The sequence below is a fragment of the Aplysia californica genome, unplaced genomic scaffold (assembly GCF_000002075.1).
Source record: "Aplysia californica isolate F4 #8 unplaced genomic scaffold, AplCal3.0 scaffold00351, whole genome shotgun sequence".
Taxonomy (NCBI): domain Eukaryota; kingdom Metazoa; phylum Mollusca; class Gastropoda; order Aplysiida; family Aplysiidae; genus Aplysia; species Aplysia californica.
Window position 1 is genome coordinate 718,283 of NW_004797621.1, and position 24,364 is coordinate 742,646.

At 40.1% G+C, this 24,364-nt stretch overlaps 1 protein-coding gene across 1 annotated transcript; it reads right to left on the minus strand.

Moving 5' to 3' along the window:
- Positions 1 to 23,982, minus strand: LOC101857194 (caspase-6). Its single transcript, XM_013085168.2, has 10 exons — positions 23,818 to 23,982; positions 15,702 to 15,856; positions 12,781 to 12,948; positions 11,039 to 11,420; positions 9,591 to 9,637; positions 8,631 to 8,798; positions 5,571 to 5,823; positions 4,932 to 5,090; positions 901 to 1,010; positions 1 to 195 (listed from the first exon to the last, which is right to left on the minus strand). The coding sequence occupies exons 2-10, from the start codon at positions 15,849 to 15,851 to the stop codon at positions 88 to 90; spliced, it is 1,545 nt and encodes a 514-aa protein (XP_012940622.1). The 5' UTR covers positions 15,852 to 15,856; positions 23,818 to 23,982; the 3' UTR covers positions 1 to 87.
- Positions 23,983 to 24,364: the final 382 nt, after the last annotated feature.

Genomic DNA, 24,364 nt, shown 5'->3' on the forward strand with positions numbered 1-24,364 from the left:
AGCACCTGATTTCCCCATGCTGCCTCACAATTGCTATGTGTAAATTTTTATCTAAATTAAGACAAATTTGTTGCCTCCCTGGTTCCTTCACACATCTGGGGGGTTGAGGTACCACTTTTGCATCAGATGTGTCGACAACTCTGGCAGAGTGTAGTTGTCATAGGGCAACGGCTGTTGGGCCATAGATTTCTGGACCTGGGAGAGAAAAACAAAGGGCACAAAGACAATGGTACTCACTTCCACAAATCTTCAGAAATTGCTGCAAAACCATAGAAATATAAGTAACATCATGATGGTTTGTTAGAGGAAAGAGAAGCTAATCGACACAGAAATGGTCATTTAATGCAGAGAAAAAGTAAGACAGACAAATACGGACAACAGGAAAGAAAGAAAAAAAAAGTCAAATCTACCAGTAGTGCTCTTCAACTAGCCAACATCACCTGGCAATATGCTAAGGTAAAAAAACTTTGACAGCACACTCTGTGAGAAAGTAAATAAAGACAACAGTAACACTGAATAGAGAGAAAGAACTGGAGACTCCACAACAAACTTTTGGTTTAGTTTTAGTAAGAGTTTCACAGAAGTTGCAATACAATTTGATCATTGAAGTGCCAAATATATTAGATGCGTTACTAGAGAGTAACATACAAATAAAAGAAGGAGTAAAGATAATGACGATGAATGTTCGATAGGAAAGAAAGCAAACCACAACAGAGCACTCGCCAGCCTCATACAGAAATGAATATTGCATTGTAATTGTATGCTTCCCAGGAACTTGATTTTTGAAATGCTATCAGGTCTGCTTAGGCAATAACACAGATTGGAAAGTGCATAGAGCTTGATGTTGGGTGGGAATTTGTGCCATTCAAGTACAATTAATTATCATCAATATGGTCTCACCTCCTGTATAATGTCTTGGAATTTCAAGTCTCTAGCCCAGTCTGTGACCATCTTTGTTAAGGTGTCAACAAATGGACTTCCCACATTTTTTTGGCGATATGCCTTGTAGCCTGCAGACACACAAAGGAGGAGACATTATCTCTCAACTCTCAACTGCTGTGCTAGATAGTATCTACAAACTACAAGTCTTTGCTTCTGATTCACATTTTCAATAATGTTTCAGCAGACGTTATATTACGATTTTGACTGCGAGACCTTCAAGACTTTTCTTCACATTAATTTACTAATATTATGCATAAGTCTCACGTCACTCAGCTACCTGTGTGCTACTCCAGTCGTCTGTGCATATATTATTGAAAACGTGAATTGGAAACAAAGACTTGTACGTTTTTATCATTATTATTACAGTCCATGCCGGCTTTAAGCACGGTCATCGGGAGAAAGCTTAAGCGTGCTTAAAGCCGAAGCGTGCTTGAGTGCGAAGTAGACATAATCCAGAGATTTTCATGTAGAAAATTTCCCTTGCTATTTCCCTTTGTTTGTAAGTAGGCCTATAGCAGTCCCGCAAAAGTGTGCACTGCTGTTTAGACACTCGCCATGGTAGTTTTTGTTCGCTTGTTTGTTTTTGTTTTGTGGTTGAATGGGAAATGAAAACTTAATTTAGACGGTCAGTCACGATACAGCACACTAGGCACTGTAACACACTGCCTGTGCGTACCACTACCCGCTGTGCCACTCATACCACCGCATTCATCCCACCTCGCGCGTGATACACAATCAGGATTAATGGATAGCGAGGGTCAAAGGTGAAATTGCAGCCAGCCTCCCTTTCTCATATCCCCGACTCTCTTTGTATTTTTTTAGGCCGTGTGTAGCTTTGCCCTAGGCCTAGGCTAGATCCTATGTCCGCGCGCACGGCTGTGTGCATCTCTCTGCCTTCCTCTCCGCCCGTGTGAGTGTGTGTGTCCATCACTTGCGTTCTTTGTGTTTCTCTTGACACACTCCACTGTCATCATGAAAATATTGACTGTCTTGTAAATAAAGCGTGCTTGAAGCCGAAGTTACCGTGCTTATAGGCGTGTAATTTATATAGCAAAAATTCGGTAAGAGCCGTTTAGCGTGCTTGAGTCCGGCATGCTTAAAGCCGGCATGGACTGTATGGTTATTCAACAGTTTGTGAAGTCATGCCGATTGCACTGTGACACTGACATGCATGTATGAAAAGGGTTTCTTTATGTATAAACATCCTATCCACCTGGCTAAAGTATGGGAGGGTATGGAGGTGGGGAAGGTTTCAACCCTGTCAGTATACTTGGACGTCCTACCATTCCTTGACCTGCGATGACTTCCACCTGGGTCTGTGCTAGCTCTTAACTCTTCAACCATGTCTGGATAGTGGCAGCGTCCAGTAGTCAAGGTCCAGAACCATGGCTGGACGGTACCACCCCCCGATACAAAGTTATTATTGTATTATGGTACCGGCTGAATATAAAAAAGTACAAGCTAACAAGCGATTAGTTTGACATGGAAGTCAAAGATAAACGAATTTTACGTCTGGGTGATGCTTTATCGATCAGTTTGACATGAAACAAACGTTTTTAAAACGGGTCGCATTTCCACAAACACAAGAGAATTACGCGGAAACGTAACTTTAATTTGCATGGTGAAAGAGTTAATATTAATAGATAGCATTTGTACTGGGCAAATTCCTGCTCAACAGCAGGCTCTATGCGCTTTACAATTTATATTATTACACCAACAGACCTGATAGCATTCTGAAACAATCTCAACTTCCTGGGAGGCATACAGTGCACTTCACCTAGCACAAAAATATATGTGAGTACGAGTCCTACAAAGGGAGAAGATAAATTTTCCTGCACTCAGCATCTCCATCTTTGTTTTGGGATGTCGTAACCTGCACAGCGTGACTGGGCTCAGACACACAGGGTCAAAGCAGCCCTTCTGCGAAAAGATCTGATTTACGTTGATGGGGATTGTAAAACACTTCATCCACTAGCTGTTCAGAAGCACTATGCCCAAAATTTTGATATTTGATTTTTTTATTGCAGTATTCAAACTGTGGTATTGGTAGCATGTGCTCGAGCAAAATTTGAGACCCGACGTGCTGAAATCAGGCACTTGTAAATTTTGGGGCAAATGGGGACATTGGTATCATCTTAAAGCCTGTTCATTTGCTTTGCTTTGGGTGAAAAAATATCCATCTATGTTAAATAGAAGTTGAGATATTTACGACTCAAGGAGGGGAGGGTTGCTTGGTTTCAGAGGTAAAATTAATGAGAAAATGGCTGCCAAAGTTTGGTAACGTCCACAGCTCAAGAGTCCTTGGAAACTGAAAATTTACGAACATTTTCTGTGCCTTTAATCAATTCTTCTCAGTAAAATCCATACATATATGTGTTTTTAAATAGACGTAAAAGGTGTTGACCCAAAAAAAGAAAATAAGAAAAAAAGTCCAAAGGCCAGAAAAATGCCGGTTCCTTCGATTTCATTATTTTGACGAGCCTCTGACTTCACTACGATGCCACACATTTTGTCAAAATTCAAAAAATCTGAAAGTTGAAAAAATACATGAAGTAGGTAAAATTGTTAACAGAATGAAGCAGGTTTTTCTCTCGACTGAAAAATTTGGCTTTCTTGGCTTAGAATATAAGAACGGCATTCTAACGATTTACAATCATGATGTGATTTCTGTTTTCTGCGTTTATCTCTCTTTTTACCCCTACAGTAAAAAATGACAACCATTGTCCTGCGGTCCGGCTTTTCTATAAACATGAAACTTTACTCAAACTTAGTTTTATTTTCATGAGAGTTTTACAGCACTTGCAACTCAAGCAAGTCATATAAGTGCCGAGGATTAAAGGTGTTAATCGAGAGTAACATACAAAGAAAAGAAGATGAGATTAGCATTTTTCCGTTTTAGATTTTAGAGAAAGATTTTTTAAAAACTTTTACTCATGTTTGGTTTTTCTAAGTTAGGGAAGAAAACTGTCACCCTGGCAGAACCCCATACCAGGTAAGGGACAGGGGACGTTTTTACAGAGTCCATACACCTAGTGCCGTCCCTCTTGCTTACCAGATGCCCACGAGTCCTGTGGCAGTTCATCCCAATAGCACGTAGGTACACTGTGAGATTACGATTTGTGTAAGGCTGATTGACCCACAGTCTTGCGTCCCTTTGGCAGACGGTGAGCCACAGGACTGGTGTTTTTTATTGAAGTATTGCTCCTCTAGATCCATTGTGTTCTGCTCCTGAACTGCATGGTTTAGGTTAGCAGGCGACACCTCGGGAAGGATGTGGTGGCTTTTCACTCATGCACAACAGTCTTGAGCACTATAGAGGTTTGCCAGATCAAAGTGGACTAACTGCTCGAGATGCATGCAACTACCACCAGATAAATCTAGCGGGACCAGGAAGAGAACGAGGGAGCAGCAGGTGTGCTCACTGCCCACAACCCTTAACGTGTACTGCCCCTGGGGAAAAGGCACACAGCAAATCTCTTCTAAAAGAGGAACCATAAAGTACGTCTTGTCTTAAAACCTGAAATGCCTAGATGAGCCTTCATATCCATGAGCACCTACCAATGGTAGAAGAATGTACATGTCCGGAAAGCAGGGATGTTGCTTCCTGAAACAATGAACAATGAACAATACAGAAAGTTTTACGGCACTTGCAATACAAATAGGTCACATAAGGGCCAAAGATTAGAGGTGTTACTAGAGAGTAATACACAAAGAAAAGAAGGAGAGATAATGATGATAGATGTTTGATAGGAAACAATGAACAAACCACACCACAGCACCTGCCAACCATCCACACGGTAAGTCAGACAGTACACAAAAGAGTGAGAGGGAGAATGTGATATGCTGACAAGATGCTACGTAAGCATATTTCTTGCCGCTGAGGAAGGTAAAGGCACACAGTAAATTTCTTCTAAAAGAGAATCCGCAAAGTACGCCTAGTCTTAAATTCTGAAACGCCTAGAAGAGCCTTCATATCCATGAGCACCTACCAATGGTAGAAGAATGCACAAAACACATATCTGAAGCCGCTGCCCTGTGGGGAACAGCTGCCGCCCCGACAGAATTGGCTGAAGGAGTGTCTGCACCATCTGTCGTTATCTGGGAGGGCCAGGAGAGGTGCTGGGCACTTGCAGGCCGGTCGTCTTCCACTGTAGCAACGAAAACAACAGACAAATGGATTACTGTTTTGGCTTTTTAAAAATAGTTTTAGTAAGCAGCTTAAAGCACTTGCAACACAATTAGGTCATATGAAAACCAAAGATTAGAGGAGTTGTAACAAGGGAGTTACAAATATAAAAAAGGAGGAGGAGAGATCAGGAAGGTAGATTTTTGATAGATAGGAAAGAAGGAGCAAACAACAACAGAGCATCCGGCAACTACCAACAATGGATCATCAATCCCATCAGCTTTATCATGGTCCAAAGTTTAGTAAAATAAAAAGTATACAGACGAATGGATTATCATTTTTCATCGCAGTCGAAAAGTTCTGGAAAACATCCCCTCCCTCCCTCCGAATAAACAGTTTTTAAAAGTACACCAATAGCTCCATATGCCCAAAAATTGATGAGCGCCTTATTCGACCGTGTTATGACACACAAGGAAAACAGACAACTATTAAATGAACAAACCTCCTCTACATGCTTGGATGATGAAGAGCTTAGGTTTTCCATTCATGCTCGGGCAACTCTCTGGCTTGAAGGCCTGGATGAGGTCAAACTTGGTAATGTACGTGTCTGCGATGGGTGTGCCATGAACTACCTTTCCATCTGTGCCAAACAGGAGGTCATTGCTACCTCCATGGGTCAAGATGACCACAGCCATGGTGGAGGCTGTCTTCAGCCGATCAAATCTGGCAAACAGCTGAAGCAACTCTTTCATTTTCTGCAAAAGAAGTTTAGCTTTCCTTTTAGTAAGACTTTTGGAGGTCTGGCAACACAAATGGGTAATATTACTAAAAGACAAGTGATGAGGATTAGAGGTGTAACCAGAGAGTAACAAAAAGATAAGGAGGAGAAATAAAGATGATTGATGTTTGATAGGAAAGAGGGAGCAAACCACATCTGCTAACCATCCATTGAAAAAGGAGCAACAACAGGTATTTTTTCTCATTCTATATTGTGTTTCCTTGCTTGACTTTTTTATATTCTTAAAGCTTTAGAGCTTCAACTTGCTATATAAATAAAGTGACAAACGAACTAAAGTGCTTGTTTTAGGTCATATATTCTCTGAAGGCTCACACCATTTCAAAAGAACTTCCTCGGTCACCCAGATTGTTCCAAATGATTATTCAGGTCATTGGGAGACATACAGTGTAGCAGCCAGATAAACACACGTCCTAACCATTAACATATTCCATCATGACCTATAAACACCTTCAAATCTCTGAAGGCCTGCTACATGTACACACAAAGGATCCATGGGTCCCTTTCCCTTTCTACTAACATAATGACATTTCCACCTGCACTGCTTTAAAAGAAACTCTAGAAGAAATATCTCTTTAAAATGTACTTGTTTCCAGGCCCTTATCGACACAATTTAGCTCATTCAGGAGGTGGGCTTCAACCCTGCCTGTCAAGGCCAAACCCACAGAAAGACTGAGATACTTCATGGGAATTGATCTCGGATCTTCTGTGTGCGATGGCAAATTACCTCACTGCTACACCAAAGATCCGATGTAGGCCTACTAGTCTAGATGCCTCGTTCTGACCACAACTTTTTCAAGACTTTCTCTCTGCAGCATAGTTCATCTTCTAACAGTCGAAACTGTCTAAGACAGCCACCATTTGTCACAGGGAAAAGGTGGCCATTTTAGACAGATGGATGTCTTACATAATGCCAATATCATGTTTAACCCTATCCGTACGCCTGGGGTCATTTTGCTTCCCAGGGGTTGCGTTCTTTACATTTTAGAATACTTCTAGTGCAAAGATCTCTTTGAAACTTTCAGTATTACTAAAAAATAATTTTGACAGACTGCTATGCAAAGCGTACATACTGGATTAACGAGTAAATATCCTCTTCGGAAAATGGGGCCAAAGAGTTCCCCACGTCGTACGGATACGACAGTAAAACACAACGTACGGAGAGGGTAAAAAAATGTAATGGGGAGAAATGAGAAGTGGCTGTTTGTACAGGTGGCTGTCTTATGCAGGTGGCTGTCTTATGCAGGTGGCCATCAGAGCAGGTTTGACTGTACTTCATCTTTTCTGCTCACTTTTAAGGTAACTTCAAATCTTTAACCCCGGAATCATTTCCCATATTTCTACGGAATTTTTTCCAGACCTCGTGAAACATGTAAATCATGATACACGCAAAATATTCGTAAAATGGCTAAAACAGTGTCAGAGTAAAATACGAAGTAGTTTACACTATACCTTTATCTAACACCTCTGAGTCAAAATTAAGTTATTCGAATTCGTAAGAGATTGCATTAGCAGTAATGCTTTGTGCACCCTGCGATCTGACCGAATGATGGGACAGTCCATTCGAGGACTGGGCGAGTTTCACTGGACGCTCCCATCGTCCACTCAGGGTTATAGAGTTAAGATGCCCTAAACACACATAATGCCCCCAAGTCCTGGTCTTTCTAAGAGAAGTGAAAGGAATGGAATGACATAAACCTAGAAACAGAGCTGTGATAAACAAAAGAAAAGCACCAACAGTTCTCTACCAACCTGCACATACCTCGGACTGAACAAGGAATCTTTGCACGAGAGGCAAGCACTTTACCTAATGACTAGCTGGCCCTCTAGGTACACAGAGTGGGTTCAAATCCTGACAGGAGCCTGACATTTAAAAAATCTTGGGAAATGCACTTAACATGAATTTTCCTCACTTCATAGAGGTGGGAATGGGTACCCGTCAATAGACAGCAAAAGATCTTGTCAGTTTGTTAGTGTTTTAGACTGTGTAATCTGCCACTTTCACAGCGTGCTTCCTAGGAGACAATGAATATTTTGGAGTGTTCTAGGGTCTGCTGAGGTTATAATACATGTAGTAGTAAAGCGCACACAGTATGCATTATATGAATGCAAATATTATGATAATTATAATAATAATAATTATTATAATAAAATAATAATAATAATAATAATAATAATAATATATAGTTATTGTTATTATTATCATCAATAATTATGATTACTACTATTATCAGTACTATTATTATTATTATCATTAATACTATTATTATTGTTTATATTATTATTATTGTTATTGTTATCATTATTGTTACTTTTATTAGGCCCTACTATTGTTATTTTTTTTTTTTAAAGATCACCCAGTAGGAGGTACAACTCATCGCATGGAGGTGAAACACACATAAATGTCTGCTATCAGTCGCTGTGGTGCATTGTCTTAGGCTTTGTCCCTTCTTCCTGTTGCTATTTAACCACAAGGCAAATTGTTCTAATTACCTATTTAAGTCAAGTACCACAAAATTCAAAATTGCCTATTTGAGACCTGTTACTAAAGATTCAAAATTGCCTTTTTGAGTCTACTTGATCAAGAATCAAAATTACCTATTGTAGTCCAGTTACTCAATATTTAAAATGATCTTTTTGAATCTAGTAGGAGTTCAACTCAAAAACAGAACAAAGAATCTAAAAACAAATTTCTCTAGATTGAATAAGGCCAGACATTTTAAACATGAGTAAATGAGAAGAAAAAAAAAGTGGAGAAATCCTTACTGCTGTGTTGCAATTCTCCTCCAAGGAAACTTGAAAGCCCAGAAATTTGAACATGTGAAAGAGTTTGGTGCGGTCAGATTCACTCCAATGTCTCTCAGGCAGCGTGTCAAACTTTTCGTTATTGATGATGAGCACAAAGCCACGCGGGTGGGAGTCCATAGCATACACCTGAACATAATGGTCAATAAAATAAGTAGTACCAGAGCTACTATTTTACTGTATTCATTTTAGTACAGGATAGTAAATATTTAAAAATAGCCAAAACAGGTAAACTTTGAAAACATCAAAACTGGGTAAACATATTAATAAGTTGAAAAAGTCTTAAAGTACACCCCCCCCCCTTCTATAACTCATCTTAGGACAAACATTACCCATCACTCCTAAAGTTCGAATCCACAAGAGAGAGAAGAAAGGAAAGAAGGCCTAAAAATACTCTGAGGAGGGAATTAGATTTGGGCCCAAAGGAGATGGGTTACAGCACGACAGGAATGGAGACTATATCCGAGGACGGAAGTGCATGGAGAGCTCTTGTGGGTGGTCTATAATCCAGCATGGGGTGAGAAAGGCTGATAATGACGATAACTCATCTTGAGGAAACTTGTCTTCCAGTTGCATAGATAAACTACCTTAATATATATATATATATACAAACAAAAACCAGTTGATTTTGGATAATGAACAATATAGCACCAACATAAACAATTAACACGTCTTCAATGAGCAATTTTATATGAGACCCACTGGGTCCTTAAGGACATGTCATGATTGTCAATTTACAATACGCTAAAACAAAGATTTGTTTATGTTTAAGTGTGCATTTACAGCACCTGCAACAAGGTAAGGTCATACAAGTGCTGGGGATTAGATGTGTTACAAGAGAGTAACAAAACAAGAAGAAGGATGGGAGATAAGGAAGACAGATGTACATCTCTAATAAAGAATCTGAAGAGTCACACTTACTGAATTGGGATTTTTCCTCCTCTTCTCTGCATATTTATTGTTACCTCCTGCAAAGGACAGGAAATAAAAAGTTTGCGCAAAATAATATTTAAAAAAATCTTTCTCACAAAAATATCAAAAACACTATCGCCCATGTTCGAAGTTTTCATTGTACACAGCCTTTTCATTAGGCCTATCCTCAGGATTTTAAAACTATTTACTGTAAGCCATAGATGAAAGCAAGTACCTAATCTCTCTTTAGTTTTAGTAGAGGTTTTACGGTGCTCACAACTGCTTAAGGTCATATGAGCGCCAGAAGATTAGAGGTGTTACAAGAGAGTAACGAACATAAAAAAAAAGAAGGGGAGATAAGGACGAAAGATGTTGGATATGAAAGAAGAAGCAAACCACACCAGAGCACCCGCCAACCACCCACCCTAATCTCTCTGATCACATGTAAAAATTGAGATTACCTTATGGTACAACAAATGTGAGGCAGGATGGTGAAATCAGGTGCTCATTAAAATATGCAATCAAGGAAACTGGCATTTTTCTGGCCATTGGGCAGTTTTTAAATCGAATTTTCTTTTTTTGGCTCAATACCTTCTATGTCCATGTAAGAACACATTTCTGTGTTGATCTTACAGAAAAACGATGATCAAAGGCAAAAAAAAATGTAAATTTGCAGTTTCCGAGGACATTTAAGTTTTGGAAGTCATAAAACTTTGGTGGCCATTTTCTCGCTAATTTTACCTCTGACATCGGGCAACCCCAACCTCCTTCAATCACATATCATATATCATGACTTCTATTCAAGAAACATGGGTTGTTGGGTTTTTTTGACAAACGCACTACAAATGGACAAGCTTTAAGATGATACCAATAACTCCATACAAGCAAAAATTGATGAGCGCCTGCTTCCACCGCACCGTGACACTAAAGGCTGCCTCAGACATGAGGTACATATGTTTAAGTAAAAAAACCCAATAAACTATGAATTCCAAATCAAGTTGGGCTTTGAGTTTAAGAACCTAGAGCAGATTACCCCTGACACCTGGAGAAAGAGTGGGAGCATGGGGAGGAGGAAGAGAAGCAGGAAAATAAAGCAGAGGAGGAAAAGGTTATTGGCACCCAAAATTAGACACCCACACTCACTGATAACTGAACACCGATTTTTTCTTTTTCTTTTTTGTGCACGTTCTGTTTTTCATGATCGTTTTGAATTCAGGACTTGAGTCATGCAGTGTCGCGTGTGCCAATGTTATCTCATTCACTACCAGGGGGTTTTCCTCGCCTGGGTCACAGCTCGCCGTAGTAAGAGAGTTATAGAGCCCCTTTTAACATTTCGTGAACAACTTGAATTTGAGATTTGTATAAAAATCGCCAAAAAAAAAAAAAAAAAAAAATTCTAGTCATGTGCAACCCCCCACGCTCCATAATCCCATTAAGGAAAAGTCTGGCCCACCAACCTCTCTGGACAGGAGAAATTCCTCCCATGGAATGGTGGGACCTCGGACTAGATGCTGAAGCTCTGACAAGTCTCTCTGCTTCCGGGTCCTGCAGACACATATCAGGATCTCTTGGTGAGGCCCCTTTGAACTCCTTGCAAACCTCCAACGCAGACCCAGACACTGGTGGCCTTGACTGGGGACTTGAGGTCAAACTTCCTCCTCCTCCTCCTCTAGGTACGCTGACCAGAGCAGGTTTCATGGCTTGGGTGTCATGTGCTCTTGCTGCAAGGTTGGCAGACTGAGACCTGCTGTGTGGAGGAGCTTTTTGTTGAAGTGCAGACAGACCTGGGAGTCTCATGCCACTGCTGGTTGACCCTGGAGGACAGGATGTTTTAACCTGCTGCAATGGAAGACAAAGCAATTTAGTACACAAATATTGCACTTAACTCTTTATCTCCCAGGGGGGTAAACCCACTATGCCAGGGTCCTCTTTCGATATAAAATCTAAAAGTGACATATACGTCATCAAATCAGAACAAGTGAAACTATTTTGATAATTCTTCATCCAATGAATGCACTTCCGGTAAAAGAGACCTGGTTTTGGCCACTGGTGAAAAGTAATTTGTCGTAGAAGTCAGTCGAAAATAATGTGTTTGAGCGGCTGCCAGCGGATCACCGGCACAGCGGTTCCGACCGCGAGCCGCTGGGAGTGTCTTGCCAGAGAAGTGGATTTAATGATATGAATATGTTAGGGGTCCCAGCTTAGAAAAGGTTGTGAAGTTAAAGAGACAGATTCAGATTCTTACTTCGATTCACCTTGGCTGTTCATAAATATCATGTGAGTCTCCCCTAGTTCTGTCCAGAAAATTGAGTTCTTCAGCAAGACAAAAACATAACCTTACTCGTATTAATCCACTAAGAAACTGGTAACAACAATATACTGCACACAGAGCAAAGAAAAATGTAAAAAATAAAGATGCACTCTTTTGAGTACACACATTAAACATTTTCCTATTGGAAATAGGCCATACAGTGATGCAAACCTGATCCACCATTCATTATTATCGAGATTTGAGACAAAGAAAATGCTACAACTCACATTCATTTCTACTTCTTACTCATGAAAACTGAGTTTCGGTTCTATGCAGAGTGTATTATAAAAGTAAAAGGGAAATCAAAACCAATGCAATAGCTAAAAAAACATAAAAACTTCTTGCACATAGTTCTCAATGTGCTGTCTAAGGATTGAGATAGTGAACTTTTGTTTTAGTAAGTGTTTTACAGCATTTGCAACCAAATGTGGAGTAAGCGCACCTTTGGACAGGGAGAGAGAACGCACCTTTAGAATAGATATTGTGACGTAGGCCCAACGGACATATCCCGTGACTGACACCTTACGTGACATTGGGCAAGGCATAAGTAAACTGAGTAGCACTCACTCGCTGGAGCAGGAACAAGTAACATCGGATAATCAAGAACTAGCTGAAGAAAAGTAGGTGGGGCCCCACCAACATCAACTACATCTAGATCTACTACTGCAAGACTCAAGACTCAACAAGTAAGTCATAACATAACACACAATACGGTCAATTAAGTGCCGAAGATTAGAGGTGTTACAAGAGAGTAACAAACACAAAAAAGAAGGAGGAGAGATAAGGACGACAGGAAAGAAGAAGCAAACCACATCAGAACACCCGCCAACCACTCACATGGTGAGTTTAAAAGAAGAATACAATGGTGAATCAAAATATAGCACTCACATTTACTTTACTGGCACTCAATTTCTCATCATAATCAGCTCTGATTTTATCTGCCAACCAGTAATGATCCTCAGCAATTGCATCAATGAAATCTTCAAATCCTTTCCGATCCAGCGTCTTCGCCTTCTCACACAGGTGGATGATGGTGTAGAAATAAGGTTTCTTGGCCTGATGACAATTTGTGAACATTCTTCAATTAACAACCGAACATGTTCAACAAAACAAGATATAAAGAATAAAGGATAAATCTCAAGCAATTTGACTTTTTGTTCTGATCTTAGACATCAAGGCTTCTACGTTCTTCTCTTGTTCCACATTCTTGACAGCCATTGCAGCAAAGAAAATAAAAACATCTGAAAAAAAAACTACAATAAAAAGGTTGTTCCCCCTTCGAAATAGCCTTTTCTCCTATGATTCATGCGCTTGTTGGGGGATGCAATAGAATTCACCCCCAGTGATGTCATAACTCTAATAATAAAAAGCTCGATCCTGAACTCATCCCTCTTAACTTGTAATCAAATAATTTAAGTTAGGACAGTAAGTGGGATATTGAATTTGGTAAATGATTGTTCAATCTCTGAGAATTGCATGTGAGTATATTTTTACGAAGCAAGAAGCTAGTTACCCCTATTCAATACAGGGAGGTGGGAATAGGACTACATGTGAGGCATTGTGGTGAAATCAGGCTCTCGTCAAAATATTTAAATAAAAAAGATACGCCATTTTTCATCCTGTTGGGCAATTTTAATCAAACTTTTTGTTTTAGGCATAACACCTTTTAGGTTCATTTTAAAGTATATTTCTACCTTCACTTTCTTGAGAATAATTGATTAAAGGGACAAAAATATTTCCAAGGATGCCACAGCTTTGGAAGTCACCAAACTTTGGCGGCCATTTTAACTTCGGACACCAGGTGACTGCATACTCGTTTAATCACAAATATCTCAACTTCTATTCACGACAAATGGGTATTTTGTTCATCACAAACAAGGCAAAAGAACAGGCTTAAAGATCATACTAATATCTCCATACAAAAACTTACCAGTGCCTGATTCCAAAGAGTCGTGGCACATTTTGTTTTATGAAATCAGTAATTAAAATGGGACTAAAATCAATGAGGGCTTAGATAAGTATCTTTTCAGTGTAACAGTGTAAAACTCATTCTCAATAGTAATTTTTTTTGGGCGAATTCTTTTTTCACACTACTCCAGTGTTATAGGTTTAGTTTGTCTCTTTATCTCTGTTTAGCACACAGGCCAGCTTCCTCAGTACAGTGGATGTCGCATTCAACGAGGTTGCCGGGACTGGCTTGTAGTCCTCGTTGGATCCGACCTCTCGTTGAACGTGACTAAAGCTAAAGAAAAAAAAGGAGACATTTTATTATTTTACACGATGTACAAATACCAGTAATTAAAACAGTTGTTCCCCCTGATTACGAAACTCTCAAACAGCATCAGTGTGCGTGTGTTTCAGCTGTGTTCTGACTGTCATTTTTGCATTAATTTTTTTTTTTTTGCGGAACACTTCTCGTATGGAAACATACCCTCTCACATCTAAGCTTAGATCTATGGTACATAAAGTAAAAGCCAGAGTTTGGATTTTCTGATCCGGGGAAGAAAAGCAACTTTGAAAAAAAATGAGGGTCAGGATCTAGACCTAGAATTCATCCAGTTTCACACAGCCCGCATCGCGTTCCCATCCTCCCCCTCCCATCCCTACCGGAGGCTAACCATCGCCCATCCTTTTGGCTTTGGGGCCCATATTAGGAGGCACACTAGATCTCGCAATACAATGTGTTAGGAATCGACGGTGGGCCTTGTGCTTCCCGTGAGATGTAGAGAAAGGAGAACAATTCTTCGCTTTTAGGGCCGCTAATTGCTTTTATTTATTTATTGCGACCTCTTTGAAAGCGACTTCGGTCTGTCATTTACAAAGAAGTATAGAGGAAAAATCGGGGATTAAGGACTGCCTCGTTGGAGCCAACTTCTCGTTGGATGTGACCTCGTTGAATGCGGCACCCACTGTATTCATTTTCAGTCATGTGATTTTTCTGGATGTAAAGTTTTCACTGGCCCAGAATTCAAGTGGAAAGCCTGAAGATGAAATGTGTAACGGCGCGGTGGAATCAGGCGCTCGTCAATTGTTAGGCAAGTGGGGCTTTTGGTATTATCTTAAAGCTTATTCGTTTGTCTTTCTTTCAATGAAAACATCACCCATCTATCTTCAATACAAGTCAAGATATTTGCTATTGAAGGAGATGGGGGTCGCCGGGTTTCAGAGGTAAAATTAGCGAGAAAATGGCCGCCAAAGTTTGGTAACTTTAATAGCTTGAGAGCCCTTGAAAACTGAAAAATGACATATTTTGTGCCTTTAATCAACGTTTTTCAGTAAAATTCACATGGAAATGTGTTTTGGTATGGACATTAAAGGCGTTGAGCCAAATAACAAAAATTTGATAAAAATTGCAAAACAGACGAAAAAATGTCTGTTTCTTCGTTTTCATTATTGGCCGTTGCATTAATACAGAACGCAAAAAAAAGTTTTCTGCTATCACATGAACATCCCCAAGCCCCCACGCACATCATGTAAGCATTAGATAAAACTACTTAAGTCTCATTTTAAACTTAATTCACATTGACAAGGAGTGAGTTCGAGATCAGTTTCTTTGACAGGTGACCTTTTTTTTTTTTGCGAGGGGGGAGGGAGAGTGTAAGTCCTGAAACCCCGTTGTTGGGGGGTCACTGAACTTAACATCCTGGCCAACAAGCAGAAAACATCATTGAAAATATTCTAGCATATTCTGTAACTTCAAAGACAGAGCTTGGGTTCAGAATGACTCATTAACTCACAGAATCATTATGTACTTGGAAGTCAGACAGCATAAAATAGCTGACACACACACATTCATCCACTGTACACACCTCTGCCACCTGGAGGTCCAATGTCGTAAAGACATTACGCTGCACTAAATAAGGACGCAGTTCTTCGTAGTCTACAGTCTTTGCAATTTCAATTTGGTGCTGGTTCAAAACTCCTGCAATGAGTCTTGAGTAAGTAAGACCGTCTCCCATTTTCACTGCAAAATGACACCAAGAGAATGCAATAAAATGATTGATTCATTGTCTATAATTTAACACTCTGCTTCCACTCAGTGTCAATTTAAATAATCAATAATCAGTACCTAGACCTCGACAATCAAAATACATATACAGTAAAACATAATAAGTGGCCTATATGGTCACAGGCACAGTCAGGGCTTTCCTTTTAAATATGTACAAATAAATAATGAATTAAAAATAAATTTTTAGTATCGCCTTAAAATTATTGTCTACAAAGGGCCAAATGGAAGCGTTCATTATATAATAAAAACAAAAAAGTAAGTCTAGCCTTAACTAGGGTACAAAACACAAATACATACATGGCGATAGTCGCAAACCGTTTAAGTCCTGAAACACTACTTTTGAGATAAAACAAAAAAACCCATTAAAATTTCTCTTTATCAACACATTATTTTATTTTTGATTCTGACTCTAACAGAATGTTACCTCTGAATAATTGCATAATTTTGAAGGTCAAATTTTTTAGATTCTATAAATTCAGACTTACACGTTTTGTGGTCTCAGAATTTACTGCAACATACACAATAAGGGAGTTACACAGTTTGACTCTCAAGTAAAAACTGAGAGTTACATAAGTTGCGCCTACAAAATATTTTTAATGAAATGTTAATTAAATAAATAAATTCAATTCATGATCATGATGTAGAAATGCAAGAAATAATGTTCTATTTTGAGAGAGTATGGGCCTACGTTACGGTATTTTAGTGAAAGTCACTCCACTCGGGTGATAGAGGTCCAGAGTTTGAGTTTTGACATCTGGCTCCAACTATTGAGTCACAAAGCAAAGAAAAAAGGGCACTACAGATAAAACACTGATATAGACTACCCACGCTCATGGTACTTTACAATGGCATTTTACTCCCCTGGTCGACAACACAGTATAGATTGAACCTGACCAACAGTCTGTTAGCCTGTTACGCATATTATGTAAGTAATAATTTTACTTAACTTTACATCGCCGTAACTACTTGTTAGACTCTGTTGAACCAACACTACTGACCACACAGTTACAGATGACATGCGACATGCATAACATACATGAAAATAACGAGTGTGTGTAAAAAAACGAATTTATTAAGATTCTCCATGACTCAAATAAGATTCTCGTTTGGCTTTAAAAACCGAAAATCCCAATCTCAAGAATATCTTTCAAGTGTTGGGGTCAATTAAAATTTTTTTTTTAATCAGAAGAAAGATTTTACGCTCAATAATAAATCTACATGACTTGAATCGTGTTTTGTATGTCTCCATTCAAAACAAAAGTCAGGCTGGAGTCAGTCACTGTAACGGTCAGATGCTTAGCTGTAGCACACAGGAAGCCAGAGTTCGATTACTGAGTGCTGGAATGTCGTATCCCTCTCAGCCCGTGTTGGCCTGACAGGCAGGGTTGAAAGCCCACTTTTACTAAATGATCAAAATCTTAAAATGAATTTTAGGAACAAAAGTTGGAATTTAATGCTTTAAAAAAAAAAAAAAAGTTGGTATCCACTAAATGCGACCATTTAAATACGATAAAGCATCATAAAATGCCTGCAAATCAATCAGAAGATTGAGTAGTTTGGGATTTTCAGTTGAACATCACAGCTCCTTTTTCTGTTGGATTTTGTCATATTTTGGCAAAGGCAAAGGTGCCCAGTCGCCTGTGAGCTCCAGTTTATAAAACGTGGTTCCACAAGGATGGTATTACAATATTTTAAGATTGGTGGCATTAGCATCCCCTGCACGCTTTCCGGGCTTTATAGACTCAGGTACACTAAAATCTCTGTAGTTAGAGAACATGTTGTTTAAATACGGAACATCATATGTGTAGGGTTTGTGCGAGTCTCATTTATAAACTTGACATTGCCAGATGGTTTGTGACTTTCAGCGCCCTTAATTCTGTTTTTAATAGTTGCATAAACTGAATCCACTTACGTATTATAACCTTTTTCTAAATACTTTTATTTGATGATTTTGTGATGTGCCATCCTGAAGAGTCCCAAAATGGTTGCCATGACTTCCTGTCTAGTCTCATAAAAGTAGCCATCTCAAAATGCATCATATTTTTTAAAATCTTGTAAGTACAAAGGAAGGTTACCAAGCAAGATGAAAACATGTTACCCCTTCAAACTGGTTCTGAATATAAAACATGACAACACGGGTGTGAAGGTTAAAGATGCTGAAGTTGTAGACTTGGGAGTTTCGCTTTGTAACGTAAGACCAAAGCTAGTAAAAATGGAGCAAGAATTATACGTTGCACATATATGACCACCAGTTCGGCTTCAGTATTTGCAGCAGCCTCGTTGTCTTTCTTTTTTATCTCTTGTGCTACCTCTTTTTTCACCTGTGAGCATTATTGTTGCCTATTTTTCATCTTGAGCTGCTTCTATGAAAGGACTATGACAGGCGTCAACAGCGTGAGGGGCTGATTCAAAATTTATGACAAAGCATTGGGCAATGCGAGACCACGCCTGGCCGCCTGAGGCACGCAAGTTTGACAGTGGGTTGAAAAAAATAAGGTCCCCCCCGAACCCTCTTTCTTGTTTTTCTCTTTTGTTCTTTCGTGTGTGTTAATTTGTGTTATACTTTAAACAATCTCAGCAATTCTTGTTCCATAAATTTAGCCTGTACCTCCTCTTTTCCTCCCCAAACAACAAAGTTGTACACACACAACATACACACACATGCACATACACACACACATGCACACACACACACACACACACACACACACACACAAACGCACACATCCACACCCCAAGCAGTCGACAATGAAACCAACCTCGCATCCCCGAGTGACAAAGCCCATCACGCCGTAAGTGGCAAAGCGGGCCCACCACGGCGCAGAAAAAAAGCCCAAAGAGTAAGTGCAATATCTTGAGATAATCTTTGGCATTACGGCACGGAATTGCATGCATAGCAAAGTATGATACAGTGGAACTCTGATTCAACGAGCTCGGATTCAACAAGAACTCGGATTCAACGAGATGAGATAGATTCCCCGTTTTTTTTCTTCTTTAAAATCAATAAAAATAACCCGGTTTCAACGTGTACTTATATCAGCGAGCTCGGATTCAACGAGGTCGCTTCCAAGGTGAACAGCCCCCGCAGACGTGGCTTTGCTCATTTTTCTCCCAGAACGAACTTTATCTATTCCCGGAAACCATCCATTGCACTTGCATTGTGAACCATTATTCACTCAGCTGATTGCATGCGACCTGTTAGCGGGCTTTTTTCATACCAACACATGCGTTGTTGACACGCGCACATGTCTACTCTAGCGTGTATCAGGGTCCGATAGGCGGCCTGCACACGTGTGGCGTGTTCGGGGGGGGAGAGGCAGCCGTCCGAACGCTGAACGTCGCAGATACAAACGCGTCACAGTCTTTTTTCCCCCTCGGTAACTGATCACTATTACAATGATAAGCTAGACTTGACGTAGATCTACATAATGAATTGTGTGGTGGTCTATGGAATCAAATGTTGCCGTATGCTAGGCTCTACCCAGCAACACAACTTTTTGATAAACAATCAAGATGACACAGGCGTGTGCATTTGAACGAATGGGGTCTTTTTTTACACAGCTCATAATATGCAGGCATTTCAGGCACTACTTGTGACTTCTCTTTATATATTACTTGCTTAGTGCCCGTAATTATCTACACAAAACCTCATGTTTGCTTTAACGAACACTCGGATTCAACGAGATTTTAGGTCAGGCCCGGCGACCTCGTTGAATCCGAGTTCCACTGTACCTTGCAAGCAATCGCGTGCATACCGGAAAAAAAAATGTATTAGAGCAGGCAACTGCGTGTGTATAGCAAAGAATGTGTTGGTGTATGTAATTGCATACGTATGGACACTCACGTTAGTCACGAAGGGGTTAACCTCATACGCGTTGACAAGATTCTTGATCTAATCTAGATCTAGTTGACATTCGTAGAGGTGTCTGTAAGTTTTGGAAAGTTGAGGCTGCCATTATTCTGCCCCCTGGGGTGCCAATAATCTGGTCATTATTCTGCCCCCTGTCTATTGCAAAGAGTGGCTTGGAGAAAAAAAAACCGAAGTGACTATTTCTCCGAACGTTCGGAGAAATAGTGCCGATCTTTATTTCTCCGAACGGTTTCCGGCTTCTGGTCTCGTGATTTTTTGCCTATTTATTGCGAGAGTTCGGCGCCAACTTTCATTCTGCCTCTGCCTCTGGTCTGGGAAGGAACACCGCATGGCAGGCAGGGAAGCCCGCCTACAGACAACCTTTAGTAACACCCACCACCATCATGCACATGTACATACACAAACTTATACACACACTAACTAAACATGATCAGTGGGCAACTTTTGAACGTATGACGAGCTGAGCTGTGGATGGAGAGACAGTGTGAGGGAAAGAGAAGGTGAAAGGAAGAATGTACGAGTGTATCCACAGGCGACAGCAACTACAAGACTACGACACCGACCCCCTTGGCCTGGTCCACAACTCACGAACGAAAGGAATACAGCGAAGACAGTGTTTTGCCTATATTATTGTCCATGATTCGCAGGGTGCAAGGGAATGAGTGAGATTTTCTTTGTGTGTGCCTTGAGGGAGGGGGTGGGGTGTGAAAGTCATGCGGACGGGAATGAGCCGCGGGAGAGAACACGGGAATTGAATGAATGAAGTGAAACTGAAAGAGAAGAACGACTCATGAGCCCAGGAGTGAATGGATCCTGTGTTTCTATTTTTGTATACTTTGAACTGTTACTGATTAAAGGCTGAAATAAAGCCCGAAAAACAAACACACGCACGCTCCTCATTCTCCACTTACACACTTTCTACCACACACAGACACACTAACACACGCACATGCACACACACACACACACACACACACACACAAACACACACACAAATACACACACAGGAGCAAATTTTTAGGTCTATACCCATTTCAATTTTCAAGAGCTAGTCTAGCTAGTCTAGAGATTTTTAGATGAGTGTAAAAAACGGGAAAAAGAAAGGTTTCACAACAGAATGAAATCAAAATTAGAACAGCCCATAAACAACCACAAAAATTAACAAATAAGGGCGTGAGTTCTGTCCTAAGAAGATTGGCTGTTTTAACCCTAAATGTGCGTAATTTTAAAACAAAGTACAGGTTATTACATGTAAATTATGGAATCGCACACATTAAGGGGCCTGCCAGTGTCAGTACATGTGATCAGTTTTGGTGGAATGTACGCTCTAACATAACACATTTAAATCTATATATTAGACAGGGGTTATTGCTTTGTGTGATAAGGGTTGTGTGTTATATATATATACAGTCAAACCTGTGTAAGACGGCCACCCATTGTCAAGGAGAAAAGTGGCCGTATAAGACAGGTGGCCGTCTTAGGCAGGACTGACCAAGGTGAAGAAAACAAACCATTCCCATCTGAGGTCCCAATCAAAAGTAGCTGCATTATTGTTGTTGTTGTTGTTGTTGTTGTTGGTGGTGGTGGTGGTTTGTATTTTGTTTGTAATTGTTATTTTGTTGCTGATTTTGCACAAGGGTGACAATAAAACGAAATGTATCAGACGAGGAAGACCGAGTGCCATGTTAAAACAAACACATGGGTCGCCACCACTCGGAGAACAAGCGACGCTTCTGTCACAAGCTCATGTTGACGTCCTTTTTTACTTTGTTACAGACTGGGTAAACAGTGACCATGTCATCTCACTTACGATTTGTGTATGAGTTCTGGGCGGGGCTTATGGGTTATGAGGGATCACACGCTTACCTCACCAGCAGCTGAAAATTGGTAGCTATTGGTCAACAGTGGGAGGGGCCTACGCAACATGATCGATTGGAGGGACTACCTAACAACAACGACAGGTGATTGAATTATGACGGCTCGCCCACAACGCCAGGGTTCAATGCACAATTTATGACAAAATGTAATAGAGTCACTCAGGTGGCCGTCTTAGACAGGGGTTATTGCTTTGTGTGATAAGGGTTGTGTGTTAAAATATGGTGGCCACGGCCGCGTTGGACAGGTGCCCGTTTTACACAGTTAAATTATATAGAAAAAACGCAAGGGGGGAAATGGAAAGTGCCTGTTTGTACAGGTGACCGTCTTATAGAGGTGGATAAGGGCAGGTTCGACTGTATATATATATATATAATCTAATGCAGGTAGGAACATCAAATTAAATGACATTACACTATACAACAACACCCCCCCCCCCCTTTTTTCCCGACAAAAAAATTGAGAGAAAAACAACACATCAGAACAATAACAGAAAGAAAAAAATACACACTAACAAAATAAAACACCACAAAGAGGGATTTAAATAAAAGTAACTGTAACGTATTCAACAAATCAACGTGGTGACAAACAAGTGAGAAAGAGACGAAGTGAAACTAGGTGAACTTTCTTTCAAAAGTAAAGAGGTTCGGTTTCTTTCTTTTTTTCTTTCTTTTTAATTTGACTTTTATTCCCCGATTTGGGGACCAAAAAATGCCAAAAAATCGAGCCACGATTGATTGGTCGCGGCCGCGACAAACGTAGGTATACTAAATATCTATGCTAGTTCTATGTGTCGTTATCAATAACCCTCCGTAGATCTAGATCTAGATCTAGATCTAGACAACACACAAGTGAACACAATACATTATTAAGTTTAAGAGCAGCACCCTTCATAGGCAACACGTCTATATCTGTAGCGAAAAACTGTTTGGAACTGTAGCATTTCTTTATATATTTACTGCGTCCATTTTTTGGACATATTGAACCATATTGTATACGAACAATCTTTGGTAGGCCTATACTATAATTTTATATATATATATATATATATATATATATATATATAATATATATCCGAAATTTGTGGAAAGGATGTGATTTCAGAGTGTTCGGAGAAATAGTGCCCAGCTTTATTTTGCCGAACGTTCGGAGAAATAGTGCCCAGCTTTATTTTGCCGAATGTTCTGAGAAATAGTGCCGGCCCCCTAAAAAAAAAAGGGGGGGAGGGGGGAGTATATTTGAATGGATCAAATAATGGGTCATCACTTTTCAATTTATCAGTGGAATGAAATGAATTGTGTGTTTCGGTTTGGAACGCGTTATTTGAGTAAAAACTCTTCATAAGAACTGAAAGCATCGCAAAGTTTCAGCTAGGAGCCAGCGCTTAAGTACTGCTAGCCTGATTAAGTACGGCTAGACTGCCAGTCCAGCCGTACTAAGATCTAGGTTTGGCCCTGTCGACTCGAACCTGTTGAGTACACAGGTCTCATTAGATCTAGCTCTAGTAGCTGTTCAGGTTTAAATAATGCAAGTCAGTAAGGCACCGTTTGGTTTTGCCTGAAATACAAATATACTTTTATAGGCTTTGCAAACTAAAAATTTCATTTACAATTCAGCCAACAAGTACGGCTTTAGGCCCTAAACTAGATTATATCTAGTACTATTAACAAATATTAACATTAGAAAACAGGAGGTTTAAAATACATGCACTGTCATTAAGGCACCTGGTTTCGTCTCAAATACAAATACTTTAGGTACTGCAAACTAAAAATTTATTAACAATTCAGTAGGCCTTTTTTTTTGGGTCAGTCTAGCCATCATATATAAATGCGGCTAGCACAGCTGTCTAAGATCTATGCCCCAGATGACAGGAGCGAACGAGAAAAAAATAGAGTGGGAAAGTAGGCGGGGGAGAAAGAAAGACAGAGGCAAACAAAGAGAATGAGAAGGCGAGTTATACACAGAGGAGAGAGAGGAAGAGAGAGAGAGCGAGAGAGAGAGAGAGAGAGAAAGAGAGAGAGAGAGAGAGCGAGAGAGAGAGAGAGAGAGAGAGAGAGAGAGAGAGAGAGAGAGAGAGAGAGAGAGAGAGAGAGAGAGAGAGATCCTGCTTCTTTGTCATCTTGGCCGTCATTATTCGGACACGGTCTGGAAAAAAGAAAGTGTCTTCGACCAAGAGCCTGCCTCCTTGGCACTGGACTTTTTACAGGAGAACCACCAGCTTGTAACTCGACTCGTTGTGTTTTCTTAGGGCCGGGCCTTAGACTTAGGGCTAGGCATAGAGTCTGTGAGAGTTAGGCTTTATCTAACTCTTAGAACGTACTACTTCCTCGTCCTGGGAGTTTGGAAGCACAATGTTGTGTGTAGGACAGTCCTTGCAGTAAAAAAAAAACTAAGCCTTGAAAAAAAAGAGTTCCAAAGAGAAATATTCTACATTGTATAATAATTAATTATGACCTCTTTGACTCGATAGAAAATAACTACAGCAGGAATTGAGCATAATACTCCGTCTAAGATCCCGGTGCTCGGGAGCAAGGAAATGCAGGATCTTAATTCTTAGGCGAACCGGGATCTTTGCAATCGGTAAAATATTCTCCCTCCACTCTAAAATGAACTGACGCTACCCCTTGGTGGGTTTATGACATAAGGCGAGCAAAGAGTGGTTAACCTTGATGACCTATCACAGTGCATAGTGGCAAGAGGAGTACCATTTTCAGTTA

Excerpts from the sequence above, each read along its gene's own strand:
- LOC101857194 (XM_013085168.2), bottom strand. The coding sequence starts at position 15,851 with ATGGGAGACGGTCTTACTTACTCAAGACTCATTGCAGGAGTTTTGAAC. Across the intron at positions 8,799-9,590 it reads GGAGGAAAAATCCCAATTCA|GTGTATGCTATGGACTCCCA; the intron begins GTAAGTGTGACT and ends CATTATGTTCAG. Across the intron at positions 5,091-5,570 it reads CATCCAAGCATGTAGAGGAG|TGGAAGACGACCGGCCTGCA; the intron begins GTTTGTTCATTT and ends TCGTTGCTACAG.